The 22967-nt window shown below is 37.6% G+C and overlaps 3 protein-coding genes across 5 annotated transcripts in view; 1 reads left to right on the top strand and 2 right to left on the bottom strand.

The window, feature by feature from the left end:
* The window catches only part of LOC128613204 (formin-like), a 67411-nt gene extending 58442 nt beyond the window's left edge, over positions 1-8969 (top strand). The window contains 3 exon segments of the mRNA XM_053633845.1: positions 3557-3706; positions 7149-7230; positions 7360-8969. Of these exon segments, the coding sequence (XP_053489820.1) occupies positions 3557-3706; positions 7149-7230; positions 7360-7404 (277 nt within the window). The 3' untranslated portion in view covers positions 7405-8969.
* A 748-nt stretch (positions 8970-9717) lies between these two features.
* On the bottom strand, positions 9718-13229 carry grem1b (gremlin 1b). Its single transcript, XM_053633849.1, has 2 exons — positions 12196-13229; positions 9718-10785 (listed from the first exon to the last, which is right to left on the bottom strand). Exon 2 carries the CDS (start codon positions 10782-10784, stop codon positions 10236-10238), a length of 549 nt encoding a protein of 182 aa, XP_053489824.1. The 5' UTR covers position 10785; positions 12196-13229; the 3' UTR covers positions 9718-10235.
* The window catches only part of arhgap11a (Rho GTPase activating protein 11A), a 28998-nt gene continuing 16687 nt past the window's right edge, over positions 10657-22967 (bottom strand). For 2 of the 3 annotated variants that reach the window (XM_053633846.1, XM_053633847.1), the window contains 2 exons: positions 22074-22215; positions 15375-17416 (listed from right to left, as the gene is read on the bottom strand). In XM_053633846.1, the coding sequence (XP_053489821.1) occupies positions 16041-17416; positions 22074-22215 (1518 nt within the window). In that variant the 3' untranslated portion in view covers positions 15375-16040. Of the gene's footprint in view, positions 10786-15374; positions 17417-22073; positions 22216-22967 lie in introns of those variants that run through there. The other variant, XM_053633848.1, reaches the window with a different exon arrangement.

Raw genomic sequence — 22967 nt, 5'->3', positions numbered from 1 at the left:
TCAAGAAATCCGTAAATATAAAGAATTCACAACATTAAAGTCCATAAATAAAGTTATGTGTAATAAAATGGAATGACACAGGAAAAAAGTATCGAACACGCTAAGAAAAAGCAGTTATCCAAGGCAAGGTAAGGCAAAGAACCAGCTGAAATCCATAAATGGTTAGAAAATAATTTTATCATCTATCTGTGCAAATTAATATCAGCTGGATTAGTAAATTGATGGTCTATAAAAAGGATTTTCGTTACCACGGTGTCACACAAGAAACATCTCATGATGGGTAAAAGCAAAGAGCTCTCCCAAGACCTTTGCAACCTTATTGTTGCAAAACATATTGATGAAATCGGATACAGAAGTATTTCAAAACTTCTGGATCTTCCAGTAAGCACCATTGGAGTCATTATCTGCAAGTGGAAGCAACATCGCTCTGTCATCAACCGGCCACGCAAAGGAGCTCCTCCCAAGATTTCTGACCAGGGAGTCAGAAGAAGAGTCAGAAGAGTAACCCAAGAGCCAAGGACCACTCAGAAAGAGCTCCAGAAACTCTTGGAGGCAGCAGGTACCATCATCACAGAGAAAACAATAGGCAATGCACTCCACCGCTATGGCCTTTATGCACATAAAGCTCACCCTGCAAGACTCCATTAGTAAAGAAAAGTCATGTCGAAGCTTGTTTAAAGTTTGCTTCAACTCATTTGGACAAGCCTATGAAATACTGGGAGAGTGTAGTCTGCTCAGACAAGAGCAAAATTGAACTTTTTGGCTGTCATACCACACACCGTGTTTGGAGAAGAAATGGCACTGCACATCACCCTAAAAACACTATACCAACAGTGAAGTTTGGAATGGAGCCCTTTACCTGGAGATTCTTGAGAAGAATCTGCTGCCATCCACCATGATGATGAAGATGAGACGTGGGTGGACTTTCCAGCAGGACAACGATCAAAAGCATTCAGCAAAGGAAACTCTCAATTGGTTTCAGAGAAAAAAAATCAAGGTGTTAGAATGTCCCTCATCATCACCTGACTTGAATCCAATTGAACAAGATTTAAAGACAAAATGTTTAGAAGAATGGGCCAAAATCACATAAAATCACAAAATCACATACTGCGGCCAAGTAATTTCTTCATACAGGAAGCATCTCGAAGTTGTCATAACAAACAAAGGCTTCTCCACTAAGTATTAAATAAATTTCAGTTAGCGTGTTCAATACTTTTTTCCTGTGTCATTCCTCTTTATTATACATAACTTCATTTATGAACTTTAATGTTTGTCACCAAAGTCTGGTGAAAATTTCATGTGAATAGCCTCATTTGAAATATATTTACTGAAAAAAATGTTGACGCGATCAATACTTATTTCCCCCACTGTATACTCAGCAAAAAAATAAATGTCCTCTCACATTCAACTGCTTTTATTTCCACCCATATATATATACATGAGTGAATATTTTCTTCAGATATTTTTCCATCCATCCATCCATTTTCCATACCACTTACCTTACACAGGGTCGCAGGGAGCCTGGAGCCTATCCCAGAGAACTCGGGGCACAAGGCGAGGGACATCCTGGATGGGGTGTCAACCCATCGCAGGGCACAATCACACACACATTCACACTGGAAATTCACACATTGGAAATGTCAATCAGCATTTCTTTGGACAGCGCATTTCTTTGGACTAGAGGAGGAAACCGGAATACCCAGAGGAAACCCCCGAAACACAGGGAGAACATGCCAACTCCAGACATACAGGGCAGAGGTTGGATCCCCAACCCCAGAGATGTGAGCCAAATGTGCTAACCACTAAGACACCATGCCCCCTGCAGTTATTTTTACCTTTTGTGAAAAATAATTGAATGATAATTTTTAAAAAATGTACAATTTTAATGATTCCCACCATGATCTTGACTGGTATAAAGTGGTTACTAAAGTCTTGCAGATCTGCTGTCTTAAAGAAAATAAAGCCAACATTATTTTCTGCTTCACAGGACTTCCCTGACATATCCAATCTAAACAGCCCTTTAACTTTCCCCTGTTTGTGATATTCTTAGCTGCCACACAGGTGCCCATTAGTCACACTGTTCCACTTGACTTGTGGCTTTCTGAACATGCGCTGCTCCCCAGTGGCTTTCTGCATCCAATAACAGATTGGTTCCCCTTAATCTTATCCCACTGTTAGCGCAACTACTCAGGACAAAGTCTGGTGTCGCAACAACAGCCAAAAGTATTAGTGATAATTGTAAAGACAGTTTTCTCTACCATTTTCCTGATAAGCAGATTTATCAGAAGCATAATGTTGAATAAGCGACTATCTTTAATCTGGATCATTCTTTATTCTTGATTTTGAGATCAATGCTTGTTGACTTGATCTCAAATCTTTTTTGAGATCAAATCTTCAAAAAAAAGTGCATTATTAAGATTGGATAGTTTTAAAATACGTGAACCAAGTTGTTCTATATTGGATATGAAAGTTTTAATGGGCTAGCAGGGAATATCGGTTTTAGAGGGAGATGGAAGATTTTCACTGCTCTGTATTTTGCTAAGACAGCCTCTGTGTTATTGCCATTTTCCTGCCATTCAGAGGGAATGAGGAGAATGTCTGTACAGTTCCAAACTACTAGCAGCAAGCGGTACCATTATGATTGAGAAGGATCTGTTTCGTTCATGACCCCCAGTGATTTGTGTCTGTTCCTTGTCCAGATCATAAAAGGATCCAGTGAGAAAATAGATCAGCGAGTCACAGTTCATAAAGCTCAGAATTTGTCCAAGAAGAGAACGAACTGAATGTTCCTGTGAGTTTTTAGACTTCCACGGCTATGGAAGGCCCTGAATAACAAATGAGCTATGGTTTCGTGCTGCACAGTGTCCAGAAAGATTGGAAGCATCTTGGCACTGGCATGGCACCATCCGGTAAACAGCATGTCTCCTATTAGCACAGTGCTAGGCCCCATCCGTCTGGAGGTCAGGGGAGGACTGTGGATCCCCACACAATCTTTGGAGACACGGCTGGCAATATGACAGACATGACAGTGGCAATAGGAGAGGCGCTTTAATCTCTGAATCAAAGCAGGTCGCTGAGCAGAGTGTAGTGTCTACAGCTTGTGGAACTCTGCTGTGAACGTTGGGAAAACATCAGGTTCAGTTACAAGTGAATTATCTGTGGTACACTGAGTTTGCGAATACTCAGAGGTGTAGTTAGAGAGACTTGACAGCTATGAAATATTGACATGAATTCTTTCTTATTGAATTACAAGCACACCCTCTTATTTGATATACTGTGCTGCAGTGGGGATTTGCAATTGAATCATTCAGGTGACTGAGGATTGTCCCAGGCCTGTACAAATCGAAATCCAAGGTTAAGTCTTATGATTTCTCAAAATGTTGAAACTCTGACCACAGACTACGATCTGCCATCTCACTCTTCAGTCTCTCTCTGATCTCTTATCTCTGATTGTAGATGTTAGGAAGAGTAGTGGATCTCCAGCCAATGAGTCAGTGCTTCTGTTCAGTCAGTGTTGTTTGGTCTTGTCCAACTCTCATTTGCTTTTTTCCCCTAGCTTCCAGGAAATGGTCACTTACTTCGGACTCAAGCCTAAATCGGGAGAGAAGGAGGTTTCACCTGACTATGTTTTCTTACTATGGTTTGAGTTCTGCAATGATTTCAAGAGTGTATGGAAACGTGAAAATAAGAACATCTCCCAGGAAAGGTGAGTAAGAGTACAGACTCTAAGATTACTGATTTTTTTTCCTAGGATAACCTTTTCCCCAGTTAGTTGAGTAGAAAAATAAGAAATGAAAGTGAAAATTTAACCAAAAGTTTATTTTTCTTGTTAAGTAGATTGATAAAAATGTTCCATTCCCTCTCATTCAAGTATGAATATAAACAATGAATAGCTTTAGAGGACCTTATTTAAACTTTTCCAATCCAATTTCTGGCCAGTGAAATATGAAAATTTCTTCTATTTCCTATATTGAACATGAGTGGTTTTTCTGCATTTATTCACATGACTTCAGCCCTTAGAAAAAGGTTCCTTCTTGCATCCTTAAGGGTTCTTCAGGTTGTTTCTCCCTTATAGTGGCAGAACCGAATACAAATACATTATTCATAATGAGCAGATAATGTGTTCTAAACAGATATAAATACATACAAGAATAGGAGGCACATTCATTTGTGGTTTATTTGTTTGTTTGGTTGCTTTTTTAAAGTGTGATAGATAGATTCATATGGCATCTGGTTGAGACTAAAGGTTTCCATCGGGACTGGGATCCAGCAGGATGCAACAAAAAAGTTGTATACCCGGGAGGTTTTAACTTTGATAAGGTGTGAGCAAGCCATCAGATATGAAATTCATGGGACATGTTCATGCCCCATGATCACGTTCATGTCCTTAGTAACTGCCTGGTCAGGTTTGCGCTGGATTGAACTAGGCTACTAGTTTACTAATATTTCTGGAAATAGAACCTACTACATTTATTAGATAATATCAGGTACGAACAAAAATAGTGACTATACAAGTGCAATTATAAAAACAGTCCCGCACACATCTCTAGTTGATACCAATTGTGATCTCAAGCCAGAATTCACAGACCAGTGTTGCCCAGTGTTTTGGGGGATGTAGGGTTCATATTTAATTTTTAAAAAAGGATACCTGGAAAAGGAAAAGGAAAAGGATGTTCGGAGCACTAAATAAATACAGATACAGATCGTGTTACTCCTAATCCTTGAAAAAAATTATAGAACCGGAAAAAATGGAAATAAGTAACACAATTTTAGAAGGCTTTAATCTTTAACCATTTAAATAACCCTTAAGGAAATCTTTTTTAAGCATGTAGACTCAACGATTTATCAATGGTTCGATCAATGGAATGGAATGAATGGAGTCCAAACTACATGAACATTTATAATCAGCCTTTAAATTTGGTTCTGTGTTGTTTGAAGTTAACGCACATTATTGAAGTTTAACGTTTACCCTACACCTTTACCATCATTAAAATTCTCACACTCTCCATCATGTGCCATAGTACCTTCAGTAACTGCGTTTCAATTAGCCAACAAAGCGATGGAGCCCCATAACACATGCCAGACTCTCAGCCCCACTTGCAATTGCGTCTACTCACTTGAGACCCAGCCCAAATTTTGCAGACGATACAGACAAATAAAAATAAACTACCTTTGGGCCGTTGTTTAAGGTCCTAGGGGCATCAAAGCTTCGGCCCTGACCCAGGGCATCTCAGCCGGGGGCACAGTACCTCTCACTGCGGCCCCCTGGAGGCTTTAGTGGCATAAGATAGGGTGGGGGGCCGTTAAAGCTAGTGCACATGGTGATATCTTTAAAACCAAGCTTGAAGCTGAGGAATTCAGGGAGCAGGGTTACTGTCAGTCTGAAGACACTTTATGGCCTTGGGTACACGCTCACACAAGGCGCACACTGGAGATAGCCGAAATCAGTTTGCCACTTCAGATTCTTTTTTTCCTTCTCGCTAATGAGTTACATTGTGTTTGAAGGAGTTATTCAAATATTTTATATATTGTTCACATTTTTGAACATTAAAAAAAAAAGTTTAAAGTCCACACAGACCTTCAGAAAACCCTTAAATAAAATTAGCTCACTTGTCCTACCTAGACATTAATCTTTTGAATGTTTACACACTGGCTGTGGTAAATTCAAAAAGATTGTTGTGTGTTATACATAATTCTGTTTGAAATGTTATAAAACACAAGAGGTTAGATGGTTAAGGGTTCTACCTTCCTAAATGAGTTCCACTTAAAAAAATTAATAAAATTAAAAAATATATAAGCTAATTTTGTATTTGTATTTGTGTAAATAAAATTTAGTTTGTTGGTTTTGAATTTGGTTATTATAACATCAACCTGCCTAGGGACTAAGGATGAAAATTAGCCAATTTGGCTAAATAAGGCACATTTTACATTTCTTTTGTATTGTTAATGTGTATTGTCCCTGATGAAATATAAATAAATAAAATAAACAAACTGTCTGTTATAGGGTCTTACATATAACCATTAATGGGTTAATGGTTTTGACACATGGAAGGACCGATTTGGGGTGATGGATGATCTTTTTTCTGAATATGAAGCATGATAATATCTCAGAAATTAAGCTTTTCTTTTTTTTCAAGGAATTCCAAGAAGCAAGTGGGATTTTCATTTTTATATGATTGAAGCCATTAAATCTTCTCCATTGTAACTCACCATTAATAACCTTTTATACAAATTTGATTCTTTGCAAATTTGCTTTGCTTAGACATCACGGTCACTTTTTGGACATTTTGTTTGGGATTGTTTAAAGAAATGGCAATTATGAGATACTTCAGAACCAAGCACTTAATCTGTTTAATTTGATATTTTTATTAGCAGTATGGTGTTAGTGTGGTACAGCTATCATGCTATACATTAATAAGGAATTCTGAAATAGTTATACTACATTAACATATTATATTATAATGTATTATATTATATAGATAATGGATATATATTTTATATTATACATTATTTCCAAGAGGGACGTGATTTAATAAAAGAAAGGCTAGCTTATTTGAATAAAGAACCTACCCTTTTTTTTTATACACATTGGAAGTGTAAATAAATAAACAATTTAAATAAATATTCAAGCACAGCTTGGAATTATAAAGTGCCTGAAAATTCTGAGATTTTTAGATACTGAGTCATAAAATTTTGACCCTTCAATAATTCAAAGCAGAAAGATCATTTCAACTTTTTAAATGTTGTATACGTTTGAGCATTATTTTGGTGTAAAACTTCTCACATATACAGTATTTAATGGCATTTCAATATCATTTTATAACTTCCAAAGTCTCAGCGTGCAGTGTTATGACATTTAATTTAATACTTCTGCAAAACCATATGTTACGAGTTGAAACTAAATCTGAAAACCATTATATTGGGTTTGACAGTTTTCATAACATGAATTATATACACACTGTTCCACCCTTTATTCCTTACAGTTATTTTAAATAGTTTTAAATGATCATGTTAAATCTTAACACAGAAGTCAAAGAGCAAAGTGTGTTACAACATAAGACATAATATTTTGTACTCAAAAAAAAAAAAAAGATATATTTAATAGTTATAACTGTGATTTTTAAGCTTTACAATGTAATTTTTTTTAGACTAAAGGAAGCTCAGCTGAATGTTAAAAAAATCACAGCTGAGAAGAAAGTGGAGACAAAAAAGGTCAATGCCAACAGTCTGGTAAGTGCCAGAGCCAGAAATACACACACACACACACACACACACACACACACACACTCACAATTACATTTATCACACTACCTTTAGTTACATTCTGAACTAGTGTTCAACATTTCTCACACATTACAGAAGGAGAGGCTGAAGCAGAAGGAGGCCAATGTGTCCTCCAGCTGAAGATAAAAGAATGTTCAGACAGATGAAGTATCATTTCCACCACCTTTTAGAGGGACAGTTTGCACAGGAGTATGGCATTCTAATCAGCGATGTTGATTAACATAGTGGCCACCATAAAAGCAGAGATCTGTGGTTTCTTCTTTTGGTGAACATAGAAGTGCAATCAAGCGTTGTGGGACTCATCAGGAAATTAACCATCTTCAACTCCACAGAGATGTCTTCAGTGTTGATTCCAGACTTCTGTCTCTTGTAAAGGTGCTCCTGTCTGGGAAAGGTTCCATCATACTAATTCTAGCAAACATTTCCAATTTCAGAATCTCAGCTTCATTTAAAGCTTAAATCTCAAAAAAAAAAAAAAAAAAAGTGTTCACTCAAAAAGAGGGCATTGATAAACTAAAACAAACCAAACTTTTATTAGCAATCTTGTAAGGTTTAATTAATTAAATGTGAAGAGAGAGAGAGAGCTACTGTTTTGCCTATTACAGTTTGTTTTTTTATAAACTTCTAGGTCATAAGGCTTTTTCCTCTTATTTATTTTCTGTAGAAAATATACATGTGTGCAGACAGAATGGCAGACTGCCAGATCTCGTCAGTCAGTTAAGACCTAACTTACACACCTCAAGTTACCAATAAAAACTCGAGATAGATGAGAGATAAAACTCCTGCATCAGTTAGAGTGGTTTTAAAGTTTTCGTCTCGTGTCATGAGTAATGTGGTTTTAACTGTACAACTACCTACAAAATCTCAAAGGTGTAAGTTGATCACAGTCACATGTACTTTCCTACTTGCAACAGCAACCCTTTTGCCACTTCCTTTTTTTACCAGATTGTATATTTTACCTCCTTTGCAATGTCTCATGCACCTCAGTTGTAGTTTCTATGCAATCTCCTTTCTGAACAGCTATGGCTTGTGAGAGCCACAGTGTCCATGTACAATATGATATATTTATTTTCATAGACTTTTGCTGAAGCCAAAATCCTTTAAATGATGTGTTGAAAAGTGAAGTAATTAGTGAGCCTGTACTGAAGATGGATATACATATATATATTTATAACTTCTAATGGGTGATTTATTTTTTGCCTCAAGTAAATTCCTCATCATTACCAAATTGCTCATGATGTCATTTTCTTGCGTAGACTGTAATAATAAATTATGTGTCTTGGACAAGTGACCGGGTCAAATGGACATAAATGGTCATTCATTTCCTTAATAAGCTTACAGTTTGTTCCTATTTATTCATTCCAAATATGTGGTGTGTGTAGCAGCATTGTCTAAATGTGAGTAATCAGGGGCTTCTTCTCTTTGCTGTTTTTGAAACTTCACTCAGTCCTAGTTGTGGTTGTTGTTAAATTGTTCTTTCAACAGTCTGTTCATGTGCATAAAGCTGAACTCAGTGACCTCGGGGAAAATCAGGACACGACCAACCTTAGCTCACACATACCAAATGTTTCCCCTCACTTCACACCATCCAACACCACAGTCATGCATTAAATCTGAAACATATTTGTGGCACTCACTTTTTTGTATTTGGTGTATACTATTTCAGGGGGGAAATGATTCTGAATAATGGGGAATGTTTCTCACTTTATATTGTCTGATATATTTTAGATACATTACACACATGGCATAAAGGCACTACAGTCCTGCCTGTGTACTTCCACAGAGATGAGAGGTGTTTTTTTTTTGTTGTTTTTTTTAAGAGTTAATTCTCTTTGAGAAGAATTAGGGCCCTAAAACGCAAGCATATTTAAGCCTATTTATAACTTTTTAAGCCACATACAGCCTGTAAGTAAGTGATAAGAAGTGTTTCTGGTTTAAGAAAATATGTTCTGTGTTATTTTCTTTTTATCCATGAAAACAGATTTTGAGACCCGACGTCCATGGACTAGTTGTGTTTCACATTAATATAAGCTGCATGCAATTATAAACAATCTAGATTCCAGGCTAGACACGGCCCAGAAAGAGACTCAAATCGATTTATTTCACATTTTATTAATACGTTAACTCAACAGGCCTACAGTCATGATAAAGCAGCAATCCCATTAAACAGTAATGTTGAAAGACTTGTAAACAGAATGGACTGCAATAAGTACATTATAAACAAGTTCTGTACCCATTTTGCAAGATTTGTTTTAAAGTAAACCATATACGATGTGTTTAAAATGATGTCATTCTCACTCAGGTCTTATTATAATAATAACTGGTACACAAAACAAAATTCACAACAATATAATACACCTGCTATTATACAAGCGTCCTCCTATCATATTAAATAAAAGTCTTCTTTACATGTCTTATTAGATCACCACTAATTTCCACATGGTGGAAATAAACACCTTCCAGAACTCTCCCAAAAAAACAACAAAAACAAAACCAAGCTGTTACATTATTACCTATTAATACCTTTTATTAAATGATTAGGCTCTAAGGTCCCAAAACCTTTCCAAGAGGATGCAATATGGTGCTGTGTGTTTTGCCAGTGGATTCATATCATCTTGTTTTGTGCACATTTGCTCCTTTTAAAATCGGATTGCAGAAGTGAAGAAAATAACACTTGTGTATGTTTAATGTTTGGATGAAGCGGAGATTTGGAGTGTCAGTGAGGGAAAATGTGCGATAATGACTGATGGAAATTTCGAATGCATAATGAAATGCGAGTTGTGCCCTTGACGGTGCGCTTGGCTGGAGTTCGTCTGATTGCGCAATATCAGTGCTCATCCTTCTTGAAAATGTGCTTTTAATTTGTACTTTTCATCCAAATAAGTCTTCAAAACTTAAAGCATCAAACGCTGCGGTTTAAAGTTTTCCCCCAAAAGTAGCATTTGTTGACTTCAGTCCAGGTCGATGGAGATGCAGCGGCACTGTTTGACGCGCTGCACGCGCTTCTTGCGGGTGGGCGGCTGCAGGTCGGGGCAGGACAGCGTGTAGGTCATGGTGGTGAAGCGCCTGGGCTTGCAGAACGAGCACGACTGGAAGGCTCCTTCCTCTCGACGCACGTGGCGCGGGATGTAGAAGGAGTTGCACTGGCCGTAGCAGAAGCGATTGAGGATAGTGATGCTCACGCAGCCTTCTTCATGCAGTGTCTGCTTCAGCGGCTGCGTCTTGCACCAGTCGCGCTTCAGGTAACGGCGCTCGGTCACAAGCAGCGCCTCTTGACTCGACTCCAGCACCTCTTCTGCAGAGGAAGACGACCCTCTACCTCTGCCTGAGGATGAGGATGATGACGACGAAGAAGAGCCGCTCTGTCGTCGCTCCGACTCGTTTGGTTTGCTTTTGCCCGGATTAGGAATTGCGCCCTGAGTGGCTCTGGTTTCCGCCGCGCAGGACGCAAGAACCCACAGCAAGAGCACTGCACACGTGAGCTGCACCAATCTGGTCATTCTGCAAAAAGACGAGAAACAAGATGTACCTTTTTTTATTATGATAGATGCATTTCAATTGCAAAGACTCATGCCCATCTTTTTATTCCCATACAAGAAATATCATGTTCTTATGATACTCCAAGCACATGGTTCCCAAGGGGTCCGTGATGTAGCCACACTCAGAAAAATAAAAGAGTACTGAACTTTGCGGTACATCTGTTCATCTTCTAAAAGACACATATTAAAAGTGCAAAAAAAATAATAAAAAGATGTAGACTTGAGGGTGTCACCCAAACAACAAGGAAAGGTACAATTTAATACTCTGTCCATGTTTTCATGATGCTGGTGGAAATCCAGATCAACCACTATTATATTAAAATGACAGGAGTTCTTGTGGCTATTAAATTAAGGCAGGATCATCAAATTTTATATGTGGAAACACAAACTACACATTTAATAAAGAGATGCCCCAGTGTGCACCTATAATACTGTAAATTGACATTAATAAATAATATGATTAAAACTGATGACATAAAGTGGAATTAGTTTAATGGGTACATAAACTTAATGTGATATTTAGGCCTATAATCACTAACTGTGCTATAAGTATAAATACATCTGAGCACAGTGTGACTGGTTTGGGTTCAGTGAGTGAAATATATTGGAGGGGGTTCCTGATTATTAAAACAAATTTGAGAAGCCGTTCTTTAAGCTTTGGGATAATTAGTGTTCAATGGTAGGGGTTTATCCATCGCTTGGTGAATCATATGGAGTTCTAGTCCCCTTTAAGCACAATGCCATTTTTACAGGAGTCTACTCAAGTGCCATAATGGAGGGGAAATGACCATTGTTCATCATTTTGGTTTTAGAAACATATTTGTGGGTTTCACAAATATGTCAACAAACAACCCCCCCCCCCCCCCCCCCCCCCCGCATTGAAAAGTATCCTAATAAACAGATATCATATATCTGCGATATCCAGTTGTAGAGTTTTAGCGTTTATCCAAAGGTGGCCTGCTTCTTGACGCACGCGCACTCAGGTTGGGGAAAAAAAGGTTCAAATCCGATTTAAAAGGTGCTTACTTATCGGACAGGAATACCAAGAAGAGTCCATATGGAGGTGTGCTGAGAGCACAGAGAAACCTCCCTGTCACTGCAGTCGGGGTAGTCGATATATATTTATTTATTTATTTATTACATGGGGTACCTTCAAAGTATTACTCTAAAAAGTTCATTAAAAGGTACAAGAGTGCTCATTGGGGTCCAATTTTGCATCTTAAATCATGCTTAAAAGTGCACTATATTCACATTACCAGGTAAAAGATAAACACTAAAGGTACACTTGAGTGCACCACCAGATAGTAACAACGACAGGTACAGTTTAGTACTGTGTATGAATGTGTGTGTGTGTGTGTGCGCGCGCGCTCACCTGTCAGCGCTCCGAGGCTTAATGAGTGCAGTTATTTCGAGATCCGAAGAAAAAGGGAGTCAGACAGTGTGGACCGGGTGGTGTGATCAATCCTTCTTTCTGGTGAAAATCCAGTACTGAATGTGTAGATCAGAGATGATCAAGCGCACCGGAAAGAGTGTACAGAGCTCATACCGATGCCATAGACAGACACACGCACAAACACGCACACACACACTGATGGAGGTTTAATAAAAATCGCAGCAGCGCCCGGCTGTCTCCTTTTTAAATGATGTTCACGGCTGCTCTCTGCACATTATTGGTCAGACGCGGCGCGAGCAGAACCCAAACTTTCCGCCCCCACCTAACACTAACCCCCACTCCCCCACCATCCAGTCACTTCCCCGAAGCCACTTGAGGGAAGAGGATGGGAGAAGAGGAGTGTGTCTGTGGTTGGTGAGGTGGTGAGGTCTGATGTCTGGACATCGATCTCACAGAAACCCATCTCCATCGAGCAGGTTGGGGAAAGCACAGAGTCCTAGAGGGAGCTAATGTAACATCGACAACTGGCAAATCCAGTCAAAGTATTGTTTTCAGTGAAAGTAGCCGAATATATTCCCTGATGAGAAAATGTAAAAACAAGCAAAGCAAGCAAGCAGGCAAAAAAAGGAAAGAAATTCAAATTTTATTTGTCACACACAACCATACATATTACGACGTGTAATGAAATGCTTTTTACGACTGTCCGTGATATAAAATAGAATTTACATAGAGTTAGAAAAAAAGGAAAGTGCTTTAAAAGGAATAAAAGAAAGCAAGAAAGAAGAAAATAAGAAATTCAAATTTTGTCACACACAATCATACAGAGTACGATGTGTAGTCAGACTGTCCAGGACATAAACTAGAACTTACATAGTTAGGAAAAGGGAAAGGACTTTTTTAAGTATAAAAGCAAGAAAGAAAGCCAACAAGCCAGAAAGAAAGAAAGAAATTCAAATTTTATTTGTCACACAAACAACTGTAGGATGTGTAGTGAAATGCTTTTTACAACTGTCCCCGACATAAAATAGAACTTGCATAGAGAAAAAGGGAAAGTGAAAGAAAGCAATAAAGCAAGCAAGAGAAAGAAAGCAAGCAAGAAAGAAAGAAATTCAAATTTTATTTCTCTCACACACAACCATACACAGTACAACGTGTAGTAAACCAAAATGCACCAAATTGTACTTTCTTATGACTGACCTGGTCCCATCAAGGGTACATCTTCTGTATATTGAACCTGGACCTGTACACATATGTAATGTAATAAGGACCACTGATGTGTGTTTAAAGCGTTACTCTAAAAGCTATCAAAAGGTACTTTCCCAGGTAAGAGATACGCATACACACTAAAGGTACAAAAGTTAAATGGTACAATCTCTGGAAGGAAAAAGTACTCTCTTTCTTTTGGAGACTGTGCAATGCAGAAGTGTGTGTTTGCAGGAATATTTTAAGTAATGATAAATAAAATGTATTAATCTCGTCCTGACCTGGCCGGTATGATTTTATATATCTGCCACCTTCTTGCCAATAGGTTATAAAGCTGTAGCATTGTGGCTTTAAAATAGCCTAATTAAAGACACTGGTTTTCATACTGTTGATGCTTTTATTGTGCACAGAAACAGTAATATGTGATAGGGACTAATTGTACTTAAACAGGATTTGATGACCACATGGAATGCATGGGTCATGTTTCTGTTGAAGGCGAACAACTCCTTGCATTCACAGGAAACACATTACACAAAAATTCATAGATCAAAGCTAGAAGAAGCCTCAAAAAGAAATCCAATCCGAGACCCCCAGACTGCTCCTAATTTATCAGGCAGATCGGAAGCAAACTGCGTACAAATCCCTTCTAATGGGAATGAAACCATCCGCAACGCTACAACTTGTACGCTACAACTTTAATAAGGCAGGAGCTAAAGGGAGGCCTGGGTGCGCTCCATTACACTCGGGCGGATGTAGTTAAATCACCCTGGAGATCTACAGCTATATGCTCAACACGGCCAGTGCCAATCAGCTCCCAGACTCGGACCCTGAGCCAGCTACACCCTCTGACCCGCCATGTAACAGCGTATGAGCGTAAAACACACACACACACACATTTTATGAGAACTCAACTCTTGCTTTTGGTTTCTTAATTCAGATTAGAAAATATTTAAGGAAAAGAATTCAAGCTAGGGTGTTGTAGGGTGGGCTGAAGTTGATTGTTTTCCTATAACAACACACCCTGAAGTGATTTATTCCGCTTTATACCACAGAAATCTGCCAACAATTAAATTTTTTAATTAATTAATGAAGGATTACATGCACCTTAACAATTACATTTAATGCTGTGGAACATACATGCGACAGGTTAATTCCGGTTATCACAGGAATAGAGTTGCTCCCTCACCAGGCTCTTTTTCATTTCCTGAATTAATTTTTTAAAAAAAATGCAGCATGTTTCTGAGAAAACAGAAAGCGCAATGGCCTCTTCTCAAGACTCTTCCATGGCAAAAAACGTTACCAAATCGATGATTATACGTTACCCTTTAATTAAATAACACATTTTAATTCCATTTATTATTACACTAAGGTTAAGGAGATCATCCGCCATCCTGTAAATGAGATGTTACTATAGAAATGATTTATTAGAATGAGCACATGAATATAAACTTGTGCTCTGAATTATAGCTGGCTGCTGTTATAGGAAAATAATCAACACCTTCTGAGCAATTGGATTCCAGAATTCAACAGTACTGCAGTATAAAACTCTATTATAAAATACCTGATGCATCAACACTTAATCATTTGCACAGCATGTCTCATGCTTATTTTATATCAGTGTCTTTTATCTTCACCAAGCTATAAAAAATACAGAAGTAACAACATTGTGTATTGGGGATTCAGGACTCGAAGGGTGATGATGTTCTGCCCATTCTTTTTCCACTTATTTTGAATTTCTTTTCTAAAGCTTTCAGAGAATTGTGCACTTGGGTCGGTTTTGTAATTCTCTAATCTCCTTTGTGGCTTTTAACACAACCCCTTTATGTTAAATAACCATTAATTTGATTTTATATATGCACACTGACATTTCTCTTAAGACACCCCAACAGAGGAACTCTATTAAAACTTGGAGCGCCATACTGTGGTGTACAAAGGAACTTCACATGACTGCAACATGAGTTTGTAACTGAATTTTATGCTCATAAAAAGTTCTATAACATAAGCATTATACATAACAGATTAACATTTTTGATGTTTTGAAATTTGTTATAAAATGACTCTATAACACTGTTATATTCATACAAAGCCTTCTTGACACACAACAGTATTTTTCACCACTCATTAACATCACTGCTTAGGACTTTAACCATTCATTTTGGAATAAAAAGCAAATAAATAAAATGTAAACAAGACTGCTAACTAAAATCCTTCCATCCAGGTCACACAGACGTACACAGCAACTCTATGGTGAACCCTTTCACTTCACAATTTCACTTCCTACATTCAATCTTTCACTTGCTTCTCGTATCGTTTCTTTAACAAAGTGTGGTTAAGCCCTCTGCCATTATACCACTGACTATTAATTTAGCTTCTGCTACATTAATAAAACACCCAGAACGATGTTCCATCGTTGTTCAGATGTGTTTTCTCATCACACTTTTCTGGCCCATAACTTAACTAATGTCATGGCTGGACTGAATGAATGCATATATCACAACTACTACATTAAACCAAGAACAGCTTAAAAGCAATGTCACAGAATAAATTAAGACCCCTGAAGATGAAATTAAGAAATAGCAAAGCAATAAGCTGAAATGACTCATTTCAATTCTATGGTACTTTCACAGATCTATAGGTTTCATAGCTGAGAGAAGTGTGCTGTGTGTAAGGGGGTTCTTGGGTGAACCTCGGTACCCTTTCTCAGCTGTTTTAAGCAGGACAGACTTGGCCGCTTCTGACGTGGCACATTTAGGGGCTGATGATCCATTGTCCTTTGCTTTGGGTGCCACCATGTTGGTTACATCCCCCAAGGCACAGTGCCTACTGTTGGCTGTTACTGGTAGCTTTGGCTTTGAAGAAACCTCATTATCATTAGGAGATGGGCAGGAGACCTCACCAGGTTGAGGTTGTTGTTGAACTCCACTGAAATCATCACTTTCTAAACTAACCGCGTTAACCATGGAGGAACCTTCTCTTGTAGCACACCACCCAGACCTGACATTTTTCCTCTGGTTCAGAGAGTTGAACCTCAGGACTGACTGCCGTACGGGTGTTCGTTGGAACTTCAAAGGAGATCGAGATCGGGCTTTGGGCGAATTGATTGTCAGCATGTTGAACCGCTGGACATGGTCAGCCACTCTCACTTTACATGGTTCCATGGGTCCAAGTTTGGCTCCATGCTGACTTGAAGACTCGGAACACTTTTCCAAAAACAATGGCTCTTTGAACTTCACAGACCGCAACGTATTCCGTTCCTCAGTTTTCTCTCTTCCTGAAAATGGTGTAGACTGAACTGTGATTGAGCTGTTGGGCCTGAAGGCCACAGGGCTTTGGAGGTCTAGAGCGTCAATCAGCTGGCTGCAGTCTGCAGAAGCTGCAGAGATGTCTTGAAACTGCGAGCTGCACTCATTGTCAGCACTCACAGACACTTGGTGGGTATCTTTGACTAAATCTGAACTCTCTGCAGCTTCAAACATAGTGCTGTCTATATGCAGAGGAGACAAGGGAACAAACTCAATTTGTTCAACAGTGATATTATGACTATCATCCTTCAAAACCTTCTGTGGCGTTTCAGCAGGTTTCTTCAGTTCACCTGAAGCTTGCAAAATGAAAGAGGAACATGAAGGTTCCTCTGTTTTTTCTTTGGGTTCCTCTCTATCAGCAGAATGACTCTTACTGTCAGATTCAGCAAAAGCTCCACTGACTCGCTGAAGATTAGGAGCTGCCCGAGAGTCATCCTCTTGGAAAGACTCTGAACTAGCTAAGCTCTCACCACTAGCAGCACAGCAGAGGCTCTTCGGAATGGTGCTGACTATAGCCGGTTTCCTGATGACTATGGTTGGTTCTGAGCGGTAGCTGAGGTATGCTTTCATTGGCGTATCAGAGAAAGTGTGTTCTGTGATTCCATCTAGAGTCTCCCTACTCCAGGACGTCCCGGGCTCTTCTGCCTCATGAGGGGTCAGCAGGTTATCTTCAGATTTACTGATGTATTTCGTTCCTGTGAAGCAGATTTGGCAACAGCACTGTATTGCTTTCTTTCATACAACAGCCAAATACAAAAATGAATAACTGTGCAAGCTAGACCATTAACATAGCTCATTATGAAGTCATGTGACCAAATGCTGCACCACATTAACATCCTAAATATAAATAATATAAATTTCTAAGCAATATAAATTGAAGTTGTTCCCCAAACCTTTTCAAAATTGGACCAAATTTTCAGATAAGCAAACAAAATCTTATTTAATAACAGTGGCTCTTACTCATCAGTTATGTACAGACAAATCTAAAACCAGTGAATAATAATAATAACAATAATAATAATAATAATAATAAATAATAAATGTATAATTGATTATCAGAAATGTACATTAGCCTCTTAACTAAGAGTTCCCTTGAATAGGCTCCAGGCTCCCCCATGACCCTGTGTAATATAAGTGGTATGGAGAATGGATGGATAATACAAACACCATGTGTGATGACATCCAGGACTCTTTCAGTATCCTGTCTGTGCAAAATTTCCCCATCTGAGTCAGAGCGCTATGGTGTCCCTTAAAAGATGTCATCACACATGGTATTTGATTTATCCATCCATTCTCCATACCACTTATCTTACACAGGGTCATGAGGGAGCCTGGAGCCTAACCAAAGGGAACTTGGGGCACAAGTCGGGGGACACCCTGGGCAGGGTCAATGGGGTTCTCACACACACACACACACACACACACACACACACACACACACTACAGACAATTTGGAAATGCCAATCAGCCTACAATACACGTCTTTGAACTGGGGGAGGAAACCGGATTACCTAAAGGAAAGTCAGCGGAGCAGGGGGAGAACATGCAAACCGCGCGCACACAGGACATATGCGGGATTCAAACCCCCAACTGGAGGTCTGAGGCAACCGTGTTAACCACTCTGGCTGTCTGCTTTTCAGTGTCTCTTAATTATGTTCAGAATAGAAACTTGGCTCAATAATATTTATTTTTTAAAAACTGATTTCAGAATTGCCTAATTTAGAATCAACTTCTAATATGGCTCTAAAACTATATGAATGTTAAAATTCTGCCTGATCTTGGTGCACACATGAAAACAGCACACTTATAAAATGTCCACATTCACCTACGATACTATTAATTTCAGTGAAAGCAAGGACTGCAAAAGACAAACGCATTGATGCATTGTACCAAGCTTTCCTCTGTCGAAATTGTTAATCTTTGATTTTATTGATTTTTTTACTAAAATTTTATTGAATTTTTGAAGATACCAAAAAGAATATCTTTGCAGCAAACTCTAACACAAGCACCTCTACCTTAGCATCACTGAAATGCTTTATTTCCCACTCTACATTTACTTCTTTACTCAGATCTTGGATAACTAATCTGCTGGATGACTGAATCTGCTCTGCCTTTATTGGTTCATGCTCATACCAGCTTTCATCCTGATGCCACATGACAGTTTTCTGAAGCACACACAAATCAGTTTGTATTAGTTTATGCACGCAAGTCAACGCTTATTTCTACACAACTTTGATGAATAAGGGCCAAAATTCTAAATTCAGCTTATGTGTAGGGCTGAAACTAAATAATTTTTGATAATCCATGAATCTGTCGATTGTTTCTTCAGGTCAATTGGATTAAAATGGCAATTTTCATTTTCTGTAATGGGGTTATAACATGTAATTGAATAGAAATGTAAGAAGTGTCATACACATAAGTAACACTACTGTGTTCAAATGAGTGAATGTGTGTGTTACAGCAGAACATAAAAAAAATATTAAAATAATATTGAAAACAACAACAAAAAAAACTGACTGACCAAAAGCTATTTAAACTATATTAAAAATGCTAATAATAAAAAAAAGCACAAACTAAGTGTTAACTGGTAAGAGGTTGGATGTTCTGCAGTAACACACACACACTCACTCATCTGAACACAGTAACGTTTCTTTATTCCGTAAATTTATGACACTTCTTACATTTATATACGTGTTAAAACCCCAGTACAGTTACTGCTCTCATAAAAACACAATTACTTTTGTTTCTAAATATAGATAAATATAGCAAAGCATATTTGATCAAATTAATATTTTAGTCAGTTACTGCGCTTCCTTGTGGAAGTGGAAATGATTTTGTTTGTGGTGAGTGAATGTGAGACTAACAGGAGGTTGGTTTTTTTTTTTTTTTTTTTAGAATTCAGTCAATGTTAATATGAATTAATAACATTCAATAAGTTCAGAAATCTCACTGTAATCTTCAGAATTGAGTTCATGTGTTAATGTTAATTAGAGTAATGTGTTTTCTGTTTATGAGACCAGTTACTGTGAAACAACTTGTTGAAATGGAGAGAATAAAGTTTTTATTTGAATTTCCTTCAGAATTGTGGAAATTATTATTAATTTAAAAGAAGGCATAAAAGACAGAACTATCGGTTATTGGCCGATATCACTCTGAATAATCGGTTATCAAATCGACTGAGAAATTTATGTTTCGTGCATCACTAATATAAACTATTATATATATATATATATATATATAAAAACAAACAGTATTCACACATTACTTTTTATGGATGCACAAAAAGCACTGAATTAAACTACAGTCCTAAATTAATAATAAAAACTCCCTTTCACTGCACCTTATGGTTTCTGTTACTAACTGATTTTAGGCATATTATTTTATTTTTGATCATAGTGTTTTAATTAGACATTATAGATCTTACTTGTGCTCCCACTGCGAGTGAGGAGCAACGCGGCCTCGTTACGAACAAATCACTTCAGTTATAATAAACGACAGAACTTACACTGCAAATGAGCAAATACAGCATATAATGACAATAAACTAAATTAAACTAAACCTTTTAAGCAACTTGTACCAGATTCCCCAACCCCTTGCACACAAGTGGAGCATTTTGGATCCAAAAATAAGTTTGTGCTCATGCATCACTGTCGTGCTTCAGGGCTACACAAACTCCACTTTATAAAAGTTTGATCTTTTTCAGGGTGTTTAATATAAAATGCGCCCCTGCCTTAGAGGACTTGGAGGTGGCTCACTTTCTTCCTCAGTCACTTGACGATTACGCTTCCGTTTCATGGTGACTGAGGTCGTGTTGGGAATAAAGGGTAATGTTGACCAACAATAAACTGAAGAAAGTCATTGTCGGTGACTCTGGGTATCTGCTAAATCTAGCGGCAACACATTACGTGCGCATGACATCATGTGCCACTGACTAGGATGCTGCTTATACTTCCGGTTAGTAAAAAACTAATGTGTTCCATTTGAGATGATACTTTACTAAAATTCATGCACTAGACCAGTGGTTCTCAACTTTTTGTGACCCCTAGTATATTTCGAACAATCCATAAGGACCCCCTCACTCCACAACAATTATAGGCTATATATTTAACAGTCATTTTTATACATGTTACTTTATTTTATTATTAATTATATTAACATTGGTCATTCAAAATTGAAGAAAAAAATTATTTTATTGTTGTGACATTTAAGTTGACTCTCTGAATCATCTTTTGTTTGTTTTATCCATCAATGCGACACTTGTCTACCACTTTTTTTTTGCAAATTAGCATTTCATTTCATTATATTATTTATATAATTATATATATACACATATATACATATACACACACACACACATACACACACATATACATATATATATATATATATATATATACACATATATATATATATATATACACACATACATATATATATATATATATATATATATATATATATATATATATATATATATATATTCCTACGGGCCCCCTGCAATTACACCACTGACCTCTAGAGGTCCGCGGACCCCTGGTTGAGAAACACTGCTCTAGACGGTAGAGTACACACTACATAGTGTAAATGAACAGTACGTCATTTAGGATACAACTTTAGTATTTACTCTCTGAAGCCTGTTTTCAGAACAGAAGTAACGTAGTGAGTAAATGTACTGCGTGCAGACCAACTATTCGATAATGAGATTCGTTGCCAGTGATTTTGATAATCGTTTATCATCAATTAGTTGTTACAGCTCTACTTAATATAAAACAAACACTCATGTTTTGGACAATCTGGATCGTGCACTTTTCCTGAAGCAGCTCACTCGGTGATCTCGACTGTTTTTCAGATGCATTTTATTCATAGAAATGTGTTTTTCACCGTCATGAAGTGACATCACTGACCAGTGTTATCCACAGTGATGACAGACCCAACTAATCGATAATTAAATTTGTTGTCGATTATTTTAATTATCGATTAGTCGTTGCAGCCCTACTTAAGTACATAATGAAAATAGTGTTCTTAAAATTGCTGATGTAGTTACTTCATTACTTATACCTGTCTGAAACCAAATTGGAGAAAAAAAACAAACAAACAACTCTGCTTGGAGGGTCCTTTTCCCTGCCTGGTTTGCAGGAGTTCAAATAACTAGACACTGCATATGTAAAAGTGTCTGCCACTTGGTCAGATTTGGATGGTTTCAACCAGGTTAAAACTAAAAAGCTAAGGGGTCCTTAACAAATTTGAAGTGCCCCTGTAATTAACTAGCTATTACATGCATCTACAAAAGGCACAAACAGACAATCTTTTTCAAAGAGTGCAGTAAAATACAGTAAAAACACAAAGACTGACCTTGTGAAGTGTTGTTTGTCAGTATAGCTGGACTAAATGCAGCGTCTTTGAAGTGAAAACCGGTGACGCTCTCTTGTGTCGCTAGGCGCCAGCCAATGACCTCTGACCCCTTTGGCACCGGTAGAGAATTTGAAATGACACTCTGTTGGAATAAAGGCACCTTCTTTTTAAATCCTGACTATATACAAGACCCATGTGTCTGCTCTTTGAAGTGCTGTGACATATTACATAGATGCAAAACTATGATAATATAAGAAATAATAATCATTTAAAAAACAATAATGATCAAGTGGCCAATGAGTGCAAGTATTAAGATATAGTTTTTATTTTGGAGCAAATAGACATCTCAGTATAATGTGTCAAGATATCAAGTATAGAGACAAAGCCAAAAGCCGGCCATCTGTCAGAAAAGCTTTCTATTAAAAAGCTTTGAATTAAACAGGTAAAAGGTTAACCATTAGTGTCTTTCATTCTTAAAATATATTTATTTTTAGTAGTCACAGTTATAGTTTAGACAGAACTAATAAACAATCATCTCTTCTCTTAATAAGACATAAATGTGCAAAGTTAGCCACCGCCACAGAAAACATAACATGTAGATACAAGTCACAAAGACATCACAAATTGGCTGTTAAAATAAACACACTTATTGCTCATCTTTCCCAAGTCCAGATGGTAATTATAAAAATTAAGGCACCTGATTTAAAAAAAAAAAACAACAAAAAAAAAACCCCAACCACACCCGTCCTTACCAACATGTCTTAATTCCCCGTCTAAAATGTAGCATTCAGTAACCATTTAATTTTCATATCAAGTGCTGTGAATGGCATTTAAACAGGTGCTACAGCTCAATGTGTTGTGTCCTTATTTCCAATGAGGTCACACCTTCAGAAG

Source organism: Ictalurus furcatus, chromosome 9, assembly GCF_023375685.1.
Source record: "Ictalurus furcatus strain D&B chromosome 9, Billie_1.0, whole genome shotgun sequence".
In the NCBI taxonomy this organism is placed as follows: Eukaryota; Metazoa; Chordata; class Actinopteri; order Siluriformes; family Ictaluridae; genus Ictalurus; species Ictalurus furcatus.
The sequence above is the reverse complement of the archived record's forward strand: the minus strand, read 5'-3'. Positions and strand labels throughout refer to the sequence as shown.